The following is a 16,722-nucleotide window of genomic DNA, read 5'->3' as shown; positions in this document are numbered from 1 at the left end:
CTACAACTTTTACTGCATTTGAGTAATACAAAAGGTGTAACCTCCAGCTCACACATTATCTCTTCGGTCAAAGCACTTTGCTTGGGCATTATTATAATATATATATGTATATGTATATTTTACCACCACCTCTCTTACATTTGCAGACATTAACTTCAAGGTGGAAAGGAACGCTTCCTGTTTTAGTTCAGAATATTGATGTTACAAGGTGTTGATCACTTTCTTGCAGTAGCAGTGCTGCTGTTGTTGTTCTCACAGATTCCTGCCGCCGTCGCAACGCAGAGCTTCTCTAGAGATGTTCCGCAACAGCCATACGACATGGCGTACCGTGCTTACTTCAGAAATTATGATACTGCGGGTCACTGCATCCTCAGGGATGTCATAACACCAACTGAAGCGTCGAGAGGTGGTATAATGGGGGAGTATTGGGGTTGTGCAGGTGGAGGTGGGAGAGAGGGTGCCCATTCACTACTCCTTCTTAAAGCAGATGAACTGGAACAGTTGAAATTGGCTGAGTGTAGGCCCACCATGCTCGTTTCGCTGCTCGGTGCAATGAAGCCCCCACTTGAATCTGGAGTAAAAGGTTTCGGTATCGTGGCTCTGGGAGAGGGAAAGGTTAGGAGTGAATGTGACATAAAGTGTCTCCTCGATGCCGCCAAACAATACAACACATTGCAGCTCACCGAAAGGAATCGCTTACTGAACATCACTGCGGTACTCTACTCCGATGATACTCAACAATGTTCATCCTCGTGTAATACTTCCTGCGGAAGCGGGGATCCACTGTTGATACCACACGTTGTGAGGAGTTCCTACGACTTTGAAGTGCTCTATATCGCCAGCAATTCCCCATCTGTGGAGAGAAGGAGCGCTTCCGACAGGGGCGAGTGGGCAGCCCTTGTGGAGGCCGCCACGTTTAACCGCCAGCGGTGGGTGAAGACACCGCATCCATACAACGTTGTAGAAACACGGAGTGGAGGGGAGTTGGCTCCACACATGACGTCCATTTCAGCCTTAACTGATTGTTTGAATGGCGCCTCGTTGCCGAGGTGCAGTCCATTAGGTGGTTGGACTGTGTGGGCAAGTAATGCAGACACAAAATGGGAGTGGAGCGGCGGCAACACAAGGAAGCCATCGTTTGTGAAGAAAACGCGGAAGGGCGCTATTGCTATCATGGTGGCGTCAACAGCGGTGTCGCTCGTGCATGGCACGACGCCTGGTGCTGACTGCCCTGCCAGCGGTATTGTCGCAGCGTTGGCAGTAATGGACGTGCTGAAGCGGGTTTTGGACGGCATCAAAGCCCCTTCGCGTGATGTGTATGCATTTTTCTTCCCTGGTGAACACGTTGGGAGCATTGGCAGCTCACGTTTCGTATCCGACGCTATGCAGCTGGCATGCGCGTATAAGGGTCTGAAGTCATGTTCAGTAGCATACGGAGGTAACCTGAACTTCACAACCGTAGACTTTGACTCTGTGGACACGTTTGTTTCATTCGACCAAGTGGCAATAGACGGGTCCCCACTGTTTTACCATGTAGACAGCAGAGCGTCTGCTGCATCACGTAGTCAAGTCACTGCACAAGCGGAGGCAGAAGCGGCGCTCGAAAAGGCTTCTGTTTCCCGCGCAGCAACCCGCCAATTGCCGTACTCACCCATCACGACAGTTCTCGACCTTCTGGGTAAATCAACGATAGTGAAAAAAACTTTCCTAACGCTGACACGCTACAACACAACGTATGCAAATCCTAACGTTTTTACGGTAAGAGACTCCATGTCCCACAACGACAGTGTCTCTCTTAGCGCTGAGTCCGTTGCAGAGGCGGCTGATGCATTACTTCGCGTCGTTTTACCGGGTGTCGCGGTTGGGGTTGACCGCACCCTTGTGCACCAGTTGTGGGAATGCTTTACTGTAAACACGAAGTGCAGTTTCCTGGAGCGGCGTGCCGTGGAATCCGGATCCCCGGTGGGCATCCCCGATTACAGCGTCGGTGTGTTGGGCAACAGTGTCACAACTAACCCTACTGCCGTGGAGGAGGCAATTCAGGCAAGTTTGAAGCATATTGGATGGGAACAACCGATGCTTTCCGCTGCTGTGCCTCGGGGGCTGAAGTTTCGAGATGAAGAGAAGGAACCTTTATGGAAATTGGATGAGGATTGGCTTAATCAAACTGTGTATAGGAGTGCGCGTTATGCTCTGCACGTGGTAAGCGGGCCACAAATGAGTTTTGGTGCGCGGGGCGCGATGATTGGGCCCTATTGGGAATCCGTTGTTTTCTTTGCTGCAAGCGTTTTAACGTGTGTGTTGGGTTATTTATACTTGAATAGGTGTTTGAGGAAAACACCTGCAGTATAGGGAGGAGGTCTCGCATGTTTTGTAAGTTTTCATCACCGCAAGCCGGTGGTTTCCTGTTACCGTAGCATATTTCACATCTTCAGAGTTTGGTGTGAAGTTTCACTTGGCAGCGTTGACTTTGCGTTGTGATTGATCACGCGAAGGTGGCGCATGACCAAGTATGTACAATCATGCGGATGCGTGAACGTTTAGATGAATATTTACTCGGTTGACTCACTTCACTTGTTGTTTAGCTGCATGACGGGAATACACATGCGTATGTGTGTGGCGTTTGATTGTGCATCATTGACCCCTTCCCTCCCCGGTTGGATGGCAGATCATTTTCGGTTTCACGGCGCAAAGCCAGTTGTCACTTGCGGTATTCGTGCGGGGAGAGAAAGAGAAAAAGTTGCGTAGGTGAATCCGTTCGGTATAGAACTTTCGATCGCCTAAATGTAGCGTGCGGAAGCGTGCTAGCAAATAACAACAGCAGCAACCAAAACATTTTACTTATCGTGCTGGACAATTGGTTCACCCTCGCGCCATCAATTTTTTTTCTTTTCGACTTCTTCATTTGTTTTTCTTCTTCCTCGGTTTGCGTATTGATGAGAAGCGGTATAACGTATGAAAGCAACAACTAAATCAGGAGATAGCATCTTACTGAATGTGTCGCCCGACACGGGCTTTGGTTTCGCACCCGGTGACATTGTCTACTTTTCGAAGAGCCGACACAACGGTAAAGTAGCGCTGGTTCGGGGCGTATTCGAGGGAATGCTGTGGTTTTCCGTGTTTCCCACCGTCCATGAGGCCTCTGCTCCTGAAGCACTTGAGGCTGCAGTCGATACCGCGACGTGCCGATCGAAGGAGGAACTCATTCGACAATTCGGGTGGGTGCTGGAAGATGCTTCAAACCCAACCGCGCGTGGGGGTTCGTGACATATATCACAAATTACTTTTCAAAGAGGTTGGGATACAGTCACTGGAAAACTGGGTTCGTTGCATGTTTCAATCTGTTGTTGCTGCTCAATGGTGCAGGTGAGTTCACACAGTGCTCAAGTTAAACTTTTCCCCCAACTTTTTTGTTGCCACATCACACTAGCAGATTTTGACCTCTCCCTCCTTTTTTCTGTGTTGCGAGAAGAAATATAGTTATTGTCTGCGGAGGCGAAGGGGGTGTGAACTCCTGCGGGCGCAGCGGCAGGATACCGAATGGTTAGACGTAGTCATGTGGTTGCGTACTATTGGTCGCGGTACCGAATGCCCACGCAAATGCCAAAGTTTGACGGTCCGGCCCCCGTTGCTGCACCACAAAGCATGAACAGCACCAAAACTAACGAGTTTATCGATCCTATTGACGACAAATTTCCCATGAGTATTCGCGGCCCACTTGTGCGACCGGATGTGCCTGAGGACCAATACGTTGACAGTTGGTATATCTGTACTTCCATGACGCATCATATGGGAGATTATCGGCCGTGGAGCGCAAGCGCGCCACCGAATGCATTTCGCTTCCGTCCGTTCAACGAATTCGACGCGAAGGGCCGGGAGTATGTACAATACATGCGGGAGTTCGCCAGATTTGACCCACGCAAGTCCCGTGGGAATGGACAGAAAGGTTTTCCCTTCCGTGACGCCTACTTGACGAAGATGAACGAAGCGAATCAAAAAACGCCACCACCCACACTGGAGACCATAATGGATCGCGCTGTGCGTGAGCATCACCAGCACGCTCGCATTCTCAGTCCTTTGGAAGTGCAACGTGACGTCGGGCGGCTCGAGCCTATACCGTCTTATGCCGGAAAAATTAACGCTGATCGAAGTGTGTTCCCCTTCCAGTGGAAAACAGAGGATTGGTACGAATATGAAGTGGCCAAAGTGCGAAATAGGCGCTTTGTGTTTGAGAACACCGAGGAGGATGGTATTCGTGGTTCCGAGGTAACCTACAAAATTGTTCTGGAAGGATTTTGGGATCACCACGTGATGAAGCTGGCTGAGGATGTTTGCATGTTCTTGAAGGATGTGGGTCGCCAAATAGTGGAGGAGAAGTTGGTGGCGGTACGTCGGTTGCTGCAGGGAGGTGCGGTGGATCCGGAGTTGCTCGCTGCATTCAACTGTGCCCGTGCCGGTCCGTTTGGGGGGCATGATGAATACGATAAGGAGGAGGTCGCAAATTTCCTGCGCTCTGACCTGCGGCGCCTAGAAGAGCAATGTCTAAGTGTCATCAACCGTTGTAATGTACCGGTACCAGGTGCGACAAACATATACGATCCGCACACATCATGGCCACACGTTGAGAAACTGGAGCCGTGGGTGCGTATGGCCGAGTTTTGGACATCTTCTTCTGACACCTCATTTACAGAACTTGAGATGTCGACAGCCCACTACGAGTTTCGCAAGTTCTTTAGGGTAATAATATGCAAGTTGCCCTTTCAAAGCACGGAATTTGAGAAGCGCATGTACGATATACGCCACTGGTTGCATCGTCAGACGTCCTGCGAGTTTCACACCATTTATCGACGTAACGTGATACACGATTCTGCGGTTTTCCCTACAGAACACGACCCGGCGACACCAACGACGCACGAACATCACCGTATGTTTTCCTTTGCTTTAGACTGGCAGTCGGCACCAGTAAACCGACTGAGCACTGACACTGTCCGTGAAGGTGAAAACTGGGATGCCGTGGCGCAGCGCTTGGGTTGCAGTGTCGGTGAATTGAAGGATGCGAACGCGGAGCGTGAGACAATCGAGGCAGGAGTTGTGATTAATGTCCCCGTGACTGCCACACGGAGACTTACAAGCTTTGGGGCGACTCCACTTGTACTTCCGCTAAAAACAACATCAGCGAAGGATGGGGAGCGTATTCGGACATGGGAGGAGGCGGCAGCAATTCTTGATTGCACAGTAGAGGAGCTGCAACAGTGTAACGGTCATGCCGCTCTGACATACCAGAAGAAAGAGAGCGAAGCGGGCGAGTTTGATTCTTCAGTAACGGAACTGGTTGCCCCACTTTCCTGCTGGACGTCAACGAGCGAGTCTGAGTTCAGCCCGGTTGAGCGTGTGCATGCTAATGATACGCTTGTGGCCATAGCGAAGCGTCTTCAGTGTAGCGAAGAAGCGTTGCGGGCCGTCAATGATGGCATTACTGACGTTTCTGGTCTCGATTTTGTCCGTGTGCCTCCGGAGGCGAGGAGGCCGCGACGGTTGGTGGAACCACAACTACGACCACAAGCTGCCACGGATGCGCTGCTTGCCCGCACCATCGCGGAGGAGGAGACATTCAAACTGAAGAGTATTCCTCATTTGCCGCAAAATGCCGAGCGGTTCCCACATGAGTACCATACACCAACCAGCCGTTTTCCACCAACGCCGAGCGAGACACCCGCCACGCAGGACTGGATGGCGTACACCGCCAAATATTTGGATAAACAGTTTACAATCTCTGCGGAGCCAGCACCAGTGTACAATGTGAACAAGCTTTGGCCCATGCAACAGATTCCAGGAAAAGTGGACCAAACCCCATTTGAAGAGGATCAAACGTGGTTGCTGCACAGCATACCAGTGCAGCAACTGGAGATGCATCACCACGAGAAGGATTTGCAGGATTTGCCATTCATAAACCATGAGCAATTCCCGCGCTCGCTTGAGTGGAACGCACCATAAAGTGTATAGCACTCGAAAGGGTGGGGGGGGGGGAGGTGGAAATGGACGATGCGAAATGGTAGCCACGTGAGTGGGGTCGAAGCAGGGGAGGCGAGAAGAAACTGAATTTTGGATATAAGCAAAAAAGGGAGTTGAGGTTAGCCAATGTTGCGGAGTGAGCGACTATCGGATGCGTGCGCGTTACCTTGTGGGTCTACGAACGTACTTGTGTATGTTTCTGTGTGTCCATACGATTCTTCGTGTCCTTTTGAAGACCCAGGTACACAATCAGCAATACCTTTAGGTTTGCGACAACTCAAACGCAGCATTGAACTCAATGTTGTGGGAGGAATGGTAACAACACTATCGAAAGGGAAACCGGTGAGACAACAGGCATGGAGGCAGTGGTGAAGGTGTGAAATGTGTTGGTATTTGCTGCATCACTATGTTTGTTTTTTTCCTTGCATCCTTTCCTCCTATTTTTAACCTCTGCCTTACCATTGCTGAGGCAACCTAGTTTATACGTGTTTCGGTGGTGCAATGTCGGCACAGCAGGCACACATCCTTAAGAAAAAGGAGAGCATACTTTCACTAGAGCCGCATCTGGATCGTCGTGTTGTTGTTTCATTGGAGGACCGCGAAGTGCATGGCGTGCTGAAGGGATTCGACAATAACATTAACCTTGTCCTTGCAAACGCGGAGATATGGAACAAAGATGTGCGCGAGCGTCAAATCGGTGCCTGCGTTGTCCGTGGAGGTCTCCTCGTTAGTGTGTCATCAGGTGACACAGCAATCCTTCAACAGAACCCATTCCAGTAATAATCGCGACCCCAGTGGTAGTCGACCTGCGCTAAACTGTGCGATGAAACCGCGTACACGCAACCCTCATACGTTTAACAGTTTCGGCTGCCTCAACAGAAGAAACTGTGGTGACACCATACGCCTTGAAGAAAGTGGACCCGTCCACACCCAACTAACTCGTGTGATTTCCTTTCCACTGCCCTGCTCTATCCCGCTGTGATTTCATACTCTCTTCATGTACTTCCACCTTCTCTTTCTTCATGTGCTCATTTCTGTGATAAAGGAAAAACGTCACCACCAACTACACGCGAAAACAACCAGTAACCCATTCCAAGATGATGATTTCCCGCGCTTTGTTTGTGCTCGGCCTCAGTCTTCACTTCATATTCGCACCGACCGCCTACGCGAACGATAATCTTGAAGCCGAATTGGAACAGACGAAAGCACTATGTGAGGTGGCGAAACAACTGCGTAAACTTCCGCTACTGACGGAAGAGCGGAGGTTCGAGGCTGTAGGCGCATTGGAGGAAAGCAAAAAAGCAGCGAAGGAAGGCAAAAAGGCCGCGAAGCGTGCGGAGGCGGGTGCCGTTGGCGGCACATCGGAACAGCAGCAGGCTGCAAAGAGAGCTCGGGAGGCCGCCACGGTGGCGTATGAGGCATCTGTACGTGCCGAAGCAGCAGCGATGGAAGTAAAACGCTTCGCCCGGGCGCTTGACAGCTTTGAGAGTGAATATGAAAGTGTCTTCAGTGGTTTGCTGAGGGGCGCCGCGGAGCACGGAGGGAATGAAACAATTAAGCAGTTGGCTAAAGAATGTGCCACCGCTGTTGCTGACGACGTCACGCCAGAAGCGCTTACGAGAGCGGCTCACAACCTGAGAGGGCTGTACATGCAAGATTTCGCTGAGGAATACCTCCAGGAGGCGAATGAAGCGGCTAATAAACTGGAGGAGCTTCAGAAAGCTACCGCTGAGACTGTTAGGGCTGCCGATGCAGCTGATGATGCCAAGAGTGAGGCACAAGAAGAGGCAGCTCAGTTCCCTGAAATCGATGATGACGACTCCGATGAAGATAAGGAAGATGAAGCGAGTGGGGCTGTGGGTACTTCAATGAAATTCCTTCTCGTAATGCTTGCCGCCACGGCCCTCTCTTTCTAAGAAAAAAATATTATGGGGGGGGGGGCTCGCAGCTAATGATGATCCTGCTGCTGCTCATGTGACCAGCGTGGGCGTGTCGCCACAAATGGGAATATTTCCCTGCCATTTGACCATCGTCATTACCATTCACCCTTTTCCTTGTTTTACTCCAAAATTGATCATATTTCGGCGGCGCACACGCTTTCCCCCGCCCTTTTCCCCATTATTTCCTTTTTAGTGCACTGTTGTATTTTACAGTTTATTTACGCGTGCAGAGGCAGTTACTGCGCCATCGAGAAAGGGATTTACTCTTCACGACTGCCGCCGCCATTTTTGTTTTTGTGCGTTGTCCCCCTCTTTATTTTTTTCTTGTTTTCCCACTAATTTTTTTTTGGCTTCCATATATATATATATATATTAAAGTGTTATTGTAATTTTACAGCATTTATCGACTTCTCTGCAACCTCTTCTTAGTTTCTATGTTCCCATTCTTGGGAACACTGAGGCACACAAGAAATATAACTAGCAGAACTTTTTTTTTTTCTTGGTGATCATATCTATTTCCTTTTTTTCTCATTGTGATTTTTTAATTTCTTGTTGTTACGTGTTCTTAACGTTGTTGTTAATAAGTTTTACCTATATGTTTATCTACCCCTCATTAACATATTTTATGTGCGTACGGAACGCCTCATATTTTTTCCCCCTGTTCTCCTCTTTCCAGCTTGTTGTTCCCAAGAACAACACCATTGACGCGTCATATTAATATTAATATTATTATTATTATTTTCAAACATGCCACCACTCAGTGCTTTTTTGCCAGCTGCTTCCTTTTTTTTTCTTCACACTTTGAATTGTCCCTTGTCCTCCCTTTTTCCCTTTTTCCCTTTTCCCCTTTTCCTTAAATTAACAAAAGTGTAGGGCACGCCGCCAGATTGTAGCGACTTTTTGTTAACACGGAGATGCGGATGGAGACATGAAAGACATTTGGCACATTATTTAATTAGTTTTTTTTTAATTTTTGGTTTAAGTTCATTTCATGCGGAAGAAGGGACTCGTGGCATCACGTAACGGTATCTTTTTTAAAATTAACTCACTGTAACGTCTCAGCAGCATTAATGTTATAAAAAAAAAACTATGTTATTATAAAGGTTGCCCACCATGCCATGAGGATTGCGCATGCATCGCTTTCGGTGTTGTTTACACGGCGCTGTGAATTTCTCGTAAAAAAAAATAGGCGGTGTGAACAATCAATCTCTGTTCATTTATTTATTTATTTATTTTCGGTTCATCCGATGTGTAATGAATCGACTTTTTGCCATTAGTTGTTTAGTTGAGCATATTCCTCTCAAGAAATTCAGTTTCTGCTGTCAACCCACTTCATCGCAATGCGTTGTAGTTTATTTCATGACACATTTGTAATATCACATCATAACAGCTAAGACGTCAGCAGCAATTGTAAATCATATTTCATTTCCATTCCCATATTCCACTCTGATGCTCTAATTTGAGTTCATTTATTTTAATAAGATGCGGGGTCAAAACGTAGAAGCGTAAACAGAAGGAAGAATAGTCCCGTGCAAATGTCACTAAACCGAGTTTGGAGCGTCACACTTCCATGCGCTTTTAATAATCCCTCCTTCCTAACAAGATGTAAATGTATGAATGCATTGATGGATTTTTTACGGTAATGCTGAGATTCATGCACGTCATAATTTATCAACCTCATGAAAAGAAGGTGTTGGAACACTGTTTTCGAGGAAATGAGAAAAAATCATTTGACATTCATCGCTGGAACGGAAGTTTTGTGGGCGTGGTGTATATTCATATGTCTTTTGTGTGCAGTACTCTCGCCTGGCGATTGCGGCAGTTGACACTTTTCTTCTATTTTTAACATGTCTAAACTAAATAAATTAATATATGTTTCACATTTGCATGCACCTGCACACACTTGCGGAGTTAGATAATATATTGCAAGTGGAATAATATAATGAGGATATTTGTCGTGTTTTTAGTCTTGGCGGGTGCATTCGCTGTTCAAGCTAAGACATGGAACGCGAAATTTTCTGGAAAAGGCCACCCTCTCGCACAAACGGAGGAGGAACACCAAAAAGAACACTGCGAATTCCTCGATGAAATAATAGATGAGTATAAGGATGGTTCCGGCGATTTTTGCGATGGGGCGCCCGGTCCTGGCGTCAGCAACTTTACGTGTAAGTGCAGGATTGATGGGCAAGATACGGGTGGGTTGCCATGGTGCAGATATGTCAAAAATTGCACCGTAGCGGTCAGTGGGGTTAATTACACATGCGATGGGGACGACAGTGGCCGAGTGAAGTGCATTCAACAAATTCAAACTCAGCCACCTCAAGTTGGAAAAGTTGAGAGAGAGGCATCGCCAGCTCAAAACAATGAAGAAATTAAAGCAGTGCCTGAAGAAAAACCGAAAACTGATAGAAAAGAAGAGTCGGTCGTTCATGGAAATGATAACGTAGCTGATCAGAAGAAAGGTGATGATAGAAGTAATGAAAATGCGGAAGCAATCCCGAGAAATGAAGACAATAAAAAGGTTGCTGATAATGGAGGGAATGGAGTTAATGACAAACACAATGAAACCACCACTGAAGGCGATGACACCCGAAACAAACTTCAATTACCACATCGAAATCAATCGTTACCGCAGGCCCAAGAAAAAAAAAATAATACAAACCACTCGACATCACAGAATGATAAACAAAATGAAACGACGGAACCACCTCCTGAAAACTCCGCCACCCCTGAGGCGCATGGAGTTGATCGCCCTACACAAGATGGCGGTATTAAATCGCCGTTGCCCCTCCTCATCATCAAAATATATTTTACCGCGGTTTCTTTTTTGCTCCTCAGTATATTCTGAATTCTTGATTGTGTTTTCCCATTGTTTCTTTTCCTTTTTTCCTTTTGTTTTGTTTATCTTTTTATCCACTTGGTGTAAAAAGTAAGTGCAATGCACTGCGCAAAAACGTGTCATACGGATATGGTTTCATACGCATGAACCAAAAATAAATAAATGTAATATAAACCCCTCGTGTGTTGTGTTTCCTTCGTCTTGTTTGTTCCTTTTTGAGGGAGAGGGGGGGGGAAGTGCAGGGAAATGCACTGGTGATAAAATTGGTTATATTTCTTTTCTGTAATGTGTGATTGTATTCCGCGATGCGTTATTGAGGCAATCCCGCGTGTTTAGTCATTGTTTATGCTTTCACACTCCCTGAACGTTTTCCTTTTGTTAAAATGAGTCATAAGGTAGGAAAGGGATGAAGCAATGTTTTTTTGTTTTTTGCTGATAAGAATTGCGGGACGTTTGGAGGGGGGTGCGGTGTTGGGTGGAAGAATGAGCTTCAAAAAAACAAACAACAAAACAGCACTTATGAATGTGATTGTGGAAATATATGAAAAGGTGACGGACAAAAACGTCCGAAGTTTCGGAGATGGAATTACCAATAGCGAGGAGCTGCCAACCCATTTTGCATACCCTTTTGGAGGAATTAACCTTAATATTGAATGAATTGTCCACAGGAGCTGCGCCTGTAGAAAATGATGTATACGGGAAGAGTTTAGATAAACTCAAAGGAAGGTGAGGAAATGTCCGCTGAGGTTGTGTCACCACTGCGCTGAGAAGGCCATCATGCTGAAAAGACCGAGGGAAAAAGGTCATTATTTTCCTCGATGCTTTGCAGGTTAGCAACGGTGTTTTTTTTTGTGTGCTGTTGTTGTTGACACCCCACGCGTGGTTATTTTCGTAACCCAATCCTGGCGGAGTTAGCTGCGGGTCCTCGGTTCCCTTCCCCGTCGTTCCTACATATTGGGCTCTGAAACCGCGTCGAGATGGTGATTTATTCTGAGGTTTTTTTTAAAAATATCCTCAACAGTGTTTGGGCATTCCCTAAAGTCCCTGCCTCGAATTTTCGCATTTGTCTTTCATCGCATTTCTTCACGCTTAAAAACACTTTCGTTTCGATCAGGTACGGTTCGTCTACACCAGTCTATACAAGTTCGTACGGTTCGTTGGGCCAAAAAAAACTTTGGCGGGGAGGATGTCTTCTTAAATTCCCGGCATTTCTTGCCTTTGCGACATTTTTTTTCTCGTTTTGCCTTCATAACAATCTCTTTGATTCTTGTGTTTTAAAACAAAGGGGTACAATGAAGCAGAAGAATGTCTTTTTAAAACAAGCAACCGACACAGGCTGCCGAAGTGTTGTTATTCAAAACAGGTGCTTAAGATTTTCTACCAAAGTTTATGTAAGATGTTCACTGAAAAAACTAAAATAAGGAAAGAAGTAAGACTGGAAAAAGAGGGGAGTAACACACTCCGGAGTAATCTGATGTTTCGTCCGAATTTTTGCAGACATTTCCGTCCCATTTGCACTCATCTTTGCAATCGTTTTCCGTTTTCCCACGACACTTCCTCGCTGCTGCCGGAGAGTTGGGTGCGGCATCCGTTGCCTCGTTTTCTGCTTTAGCGTTCTTGTATCGCTTGCATAGAAACTGGCACTCTCCGTACTCACCTTGCTTTGTGTTTGTATTAGTTTTTAATGCCGACAATTTTGCCATGTCCCGTGGATAATTCTCCGCTTCTGTCTTCGTTTTACGTAATTGATCGAGGCGGCGTTCCTTTACTTCTTCCATTTGCCGAGTAGTGAGTTGAAACAAGTCAATTTGCTTTGTGCAGCCCGATTCTCTAGCAGAAACATTAGTCCTTATAAGCGTTTCGATAAATTCAATCTTTGCACATGGTTCCCCAATTCCAAATATCTCCTTGATTTTCTCAATTATCGTTTTATCGTCTTTCTCTTCTTCCCACCCCTGGTGCGTTTTGATTGCATCTTTCATCATCGCGTCCGGCTCTTCCCTTTTCAAAAAAGCGTTTAGTGCGTCGATGCTGTCAAGGCCGTTCGGCAGCTGTTTCTCGAGGACTTTTTTAATTTCTTTGAATTGTTCTGCCGCCTCTTTGATGAATTCGACGTTCCTTCCGTTTGTAGACCATCCGTCTTCTTTCCATCCATACATTTTGTATACGGTCAAAAGCCCGCCTGCCCACTTTATTCTGTCAGGGGCGTCGTCCACCGTCGCATAGCCACTCAAATCGCTCTTTGTTAGTGGGCACTGCTTGCTTTCTCCCTTTTGGTTTCCTCTTGTCAACAATGTCGTTTTCAATAAGACTTCCAAATCAAGGAAGTTCTGAGCCGCGTTTCCCACTACGTTATGCTCACATCCATTCGCTGCTGCCTGGTCCCACCTTCTCATGCCGGAATCCGCAATTACGCACGCGTTTGTTCGCGGTGTCTTCCCCACCGACTGCGTGAATACGGCAACAAACTCATCCAACCTCCCTGCTGCGTATGCCGCGAACGCCGCGGCGTTCGGTCCCCTTTCCATAAGAGCCTTCATTAGCACTTCTAAACTTGCAATCTGGCTTTGGGTGTAGAGTTTCAAAATGCTTACGCTATCTTCGTCTTCACAGCACAGAAGGTTAATTAACTCCAGTCTTCGCAGCAACCTCTCAAAGGTCGAAATCAAGGCCTCGATATGTTTCCATCTCTGAGTTATGGCAAAGGGTGTGCCTTTCAATGTTTTTGAAAGCTCACACACTTCTCTGATTGCTGTTTCCTTGATCGCTTCTGTGTCCGCGGAAGAGAGGTGCCAGCAGGAGCAAACACACAATATTAGTAAAAAAGCAGCTTTGCCCTGTGCCATGTTTCACACCTTCGCCTTTACGACCTTTTTGAAGACTCTCTAAAACCATACCGGAAAAAAAAGAGAGGAAAATGATGGGTTAGACTAACAGGATACATGTCCCCCCTTCTTCCAGTGTGTGCTCTAGTTGTGGCGCCTCGCCATGTATTTATTTTGCACTTGCTTGCACTTAATTTAAGTTCTCAGATGAAACAGAGGCCTTCTTCGTTATCTTCTGGGGAGGATTAACCTCCCCTGAAGCACCGCTCAAGTATTTGCTGCGCTGCGCGGTGCCAGGAAAAAGGAAAAAAATGTGCCTTGCACACGTGCACAAACGAATTAAAAAATTGGAGAATTAAAGGCCAAATAGACCCTTCGTCCCCATTCGCTGTTTGTGAACTCAGCGAATGCCCGTGCCCTTACAGCCTGTCACTAAAACTCCTTTTCGTTTTCGGGCGCGGCCATTCGTACAAACGTGAGTCCTGAAAAAAAGCAAATTCCGATCTAAGGGGTTGAAAGGACATTCTGATAAAATTTTCATTCTCATGCTTTGTTGATTATACCCTTTGAAATTTAGACGATACTTTTGTTTCCACCCACATTCCTTTCCAGCAATAAATCATCTCCCCTAAAGCAACTATCTCACATCGGCGCCGGATCCATTTTCGCCGGCGCGCACCGGCAGCTAAAGCCCTGTAGGTTTTTTTAAAAAATGGTGACAGCGTCGGCGGTGCAGCTGTCGAAATAGTTAACACCCCGTGAGCACGCAGGGCTCCCCCTCCCGAAAAAAACGCCGAGATGCGACGTGGCCCTTTCATTCCTCCCGACGTCGGTCTTTGCTTATCGCTCTTCGTCGAGCATGATGGGAACATCCAGACTAGTATCGAGACGAACGGTCCCGTGTGACAAACTGAAGTGAGGGCTGGGGACGTTTTGTTGAGAAGTTCGTAATATTGTCAACAATGTGGCAACGAATGCGTATGTGCTCCTGGCCACGAAGGGTGACTCGCTACAGACCTTGCTTAGGCGTTTTTCATCAGCCTAATTTCATAGCATCGCAGCTGTTACAAGAGACCTATCGGACATGTCAATTGGGCGCACCAACTCGACACTCTGCGGGGAATTGGGCTCCCACACCACTCGTTGGACGAACCGGCACCGCACAGGGAAGAACGCAGCTGAAATAACCGAACGGTTTGTTCCTTATCCAATGTGCGGGAAAGAGCGGAAGAAACATTGGCAGACAAGGGGCCCAAATTTTCAACGCGCGAAAGGAAAAGTCCCTGGATGAGGTCCGTTTTAAGCGATTACCGCAGACACGCTGCGGCCACTGGATGAGGAAACAAGGAGCGACACCTGGTTCATGGGGGTCAATTTGGAGGAGATTAGGCGCAGCGAAAAGTGGTTCAGATATGCTCAAACGGGGGGAGGCGGGAGACGGAAGCGACGGCTGTGGTGGGGCTCGCGCTAACATTAGCCCAGCGGTCGCGTCGCAGCTTCGATAGGAACACTAAGGAACAAAAAAAACGAAAGATCCCACACACGATCAGTTGTTGAAACGCGGCTTCCATCAATGATTGGTAGCAACGAAGGATTACGAGACGACCGCACAACCCCGGGTGAGGGAAGGATTAAATGCCCAACGTTGTGGAGGTAATTCCCAGCGCGAGGTTTGAGTTCTCGCATCGATTTCAATGTTCCAAGGAGATGTCGGGGAGCAGTTAAAAGTGATGCTGCAGGCAGCGGAAATAGGTCGGCTGCGTTAGGAAGAAAAGCGCAACAGAACATAAATATGATGATGAGGAAAACGCAGCAGTTAACCCGGAAGAGGATGAAGAGACAAAGGAAAATCCGCTACCGACTGCTAGGGGCAACGTTACGGAACACGCAAACTTTGGAAAATTATAGGAAACTAAGACCACACAAATGTTGCACGAGGAAGCTCGATCCCGAAGCCAGCTGGCCGCAGCGGTAACTTCCTCATGGAAGTGAGGTTAAGTGGAAGACGTGCGCATACATCCACAAACTCTCACACTGCACCAAAACCAGTAAACAAAACAACTTGGGTTAAGAGGGGATAACGCACACAAGCGGCCACCGCTAGACTTTTGGTACTTTGTAGATCAACCTGCTTAAATATAGAAGCCCGAAGAAACTGGGAGAAGCATGAAGGCGCCACCGGACGCCTCCCTCCCCCCCCTCCCCAGATAAAGAACATGCTTTCACTATCTCTCTTTCTTTTTCTGAATGCTGCAGAAAAGATGTGGTTACACTAAACCACGTTTGCACCGCCACGATCAGAGCTGCGAAAAATGCGGCAACCGCTACAGGAATACGTCACTTGTTGGTTAAATGAGTCTCGTCACCTTCTCTACCGGAGGCTAATGTGCTTGTGTGAATTGGTGGAGTATTCCTACCAAGTGAAGAGTTGTTGCCACTGCACAAAAAGGAACAGGGCACTAAAAACAAACAAATAAGCTCTATGTCGCCTTCTACCCTTGTTCCCAAATATAATGCACCGGTTTTCCAAAGTGCAGCGTCATCACTGACGCCACTCGGTGGTGTTCAATTTTTTTTTTTCCCATTGCGAAGAAGGTTGTCTGCGTTTAACCTTGTTTCAAAACCTCTTTTGCCTCGTTCAGTGGTTAAAGACGGCCTAAATGACGCTGCAGACGCACATCCCGCCCTGAAAAAAAAAGAAAAATAATAATAGGAAAAGAGCATGAAGAGGAGATGACAATCGACAAAACCGGTCAATGGCTTCTAGTATCAAATAGAAGGAATGGTCTAGCCTGATTTCCCTCTAACAGTGTTAATAGAAAGAATAACAAGGAAGAGGAAAAAAAATGTTTCCTCTCAAACAATGTGCTTTGATTAGATGTGAGTCATATCTGGAAAAAAAAAAGAGAAAACGATATAATCATTTAACCACCACTATGATTTACGATGTGGAAGTGTCTGAAAGCGCATTCACTCACTTCCCGTGCTCCACTTTGCTTGACCTTTGGGCACCCGCGAGGTTATCCTCCTGAGGTCACGTAACTCTGTGAAAAATTAATCTTTCCATTTTGCAACACACTCCATCTATGGCTAAAGCCTCATGAAC

At 47.0% G+C, this 16,722-nt stretch overlaps 7 protein-coding genes and 1 pseudogene across 8 annotated transcripts; 6 read left to right on the top strand and 2 right to left on the bottom strand.

Moving 5' to 3' along the window:
* Positions 1–198: 198 nt before the first annotated feature.
* On the top strand, positions 199–2,352 carry TEOVI_000337700 (Nicastrin, putative; the record flags this gene model as incomplete). The annotated part of the gene is made up of 1 exon (XM_067226291.1): positions 199–2,352. One exon carries the CDS (start codon positions 199–201, stop codon positions 2,350–2,352), a length of 2,154 nt encoding a protein of 717 aa, XP_067082392.1.
* Positions 2,353–2,955: 603 nt separating this feature from the next.
* TEOVI_000337600 (uncharacterized protein) lies at positions 2,956–3,267 on the top strand (the record flags this gene model as incomplete). The annotated part of the gene is made up of 1 exon (XM_067226290.1): positions 2,956–3,267. One exon carries the CDS (start codon positions 2,956–2,958, stop codon positions 3,265–3,267), a length of 312 nt encoding a protein of 103 aa, XP_067082391.1.
* Positions 3,268–3,540: 273 nt separating this feature from the next.
* Positions 3,541–5,994, top strand: TEOVI_000337500 (LysM domain containing protein, putative; the record flags this gene model as incomplete). The annotated part of the gene is made up of 1 exon (XM_067226289.1): positions 3,541–5,994. One exon carries the CDS (start codon positions 3,541–3,543, stop codon positions 5,992–5,994), a length of 2,454 nt encoding a protein of 817 aa, XP_067082390.1.
* Positions 5,995–6,513: 519 nt separating this feature from the next.
* TEOVI_000337400 (U6 snRNA-associated Sm-like protein LSm7p) lies at positions 6,514–6,792 on the top strand (the record flags this gene model as incomplete). The annotated part of the gene is made up of 1 exon (XM_067226288.1): positions 6,514–6,792. One exon carries the CDS (start codon positions 6,514–6,516, stop codon positions 6,790–6,792), a length of 279 nt encoding a protein of 92 aa, XP_067082389.1.
* Positions 6,793–7,109: 317 nt separating this feature from the next.
* Positions 7,110–7,928, top strand: TEOVI_000337300 (uncharacterized protein; the record flags this gene model as incomplete). The annotated part of the gene is made up of 1 exon (XM_067226287.1): positions 7,110–7,928. One exon carries the CDS (start codon positions 7,110–7,112, stop codon positions 7,926–7,928), a length of 819 nt encoding a protein of 272 aa, XP_067082388.1.
* A 1,966-nt stretch (positions 7,929–9,894) lies between these two features.
* Positions 9,895–10,800, top strand: TEOVI_000337200 (Enriched in surface-labeled proteome protein 4; the record flags this gene model as incomplete). The annotated part of the gene is made up of 1 exon (XM_067226286.1): positions 9,895–10,800. One exon carries the CDS (start codon positions 9,895–9,897, stop codon positions 10,798–10,800), a length of 906 nt encoding a protein of 301 aa, XP_067082387.1.
* Positions 10,801–11,123: 323 nt separating this feature from the next.
* TEOVI_000337100:pseudogene lies at positions 11,124–11,598 on the bottom strand (annotated as a pseudogene). Its single transcript is given in 2 exon segments — positions 11,124–11,417; positions 11,419–11,598. Coding segments are annotated over 2 exon segments (474 nt in total).
* Positions 11,599–12,203: 605 nt separating this feature from the next.
* TEOVI_000337000 (variant surface glycoprotein (VSG, atypical), putative) lies at positions 12,204–13,637 on the bottom strand (the record flags this gene model as incomplete). The annotated part of the gene is made up of 1 exon (XM_067226285.1): positions 12,204–13,637. The coding sequence occupies one exon, from the start codon at positions 13,635–13,637 to the stop codon at positions 12,204–12,206; it is 1,434 nt and encodes a 477-aa protein (XP_067082386.1).
* Between the last annotated feature and the right edge of the window lie 3,085 nt (positions 13,638–16,722).

This window comes from Trypanosoma equiperdum (assembly GCF_001457755.1).
Source record: "Trypanosoma equiperdum strain OVI genome assembly, contig: ctg_73, whole genome shotgun sequence".
NCBI classification, from domain to species: domain Eukaryota; phylum Euglenozoa; class Kinetoplastea; order Trypanosomatida; family Trypanosomatidae; genus Trypanosoma; species Trypanosoma equiperdum.
Note: the sequence above shows the minus strand (reverse complement) of the source record. Positions and strands in the feature narration are given on the sequence as shown.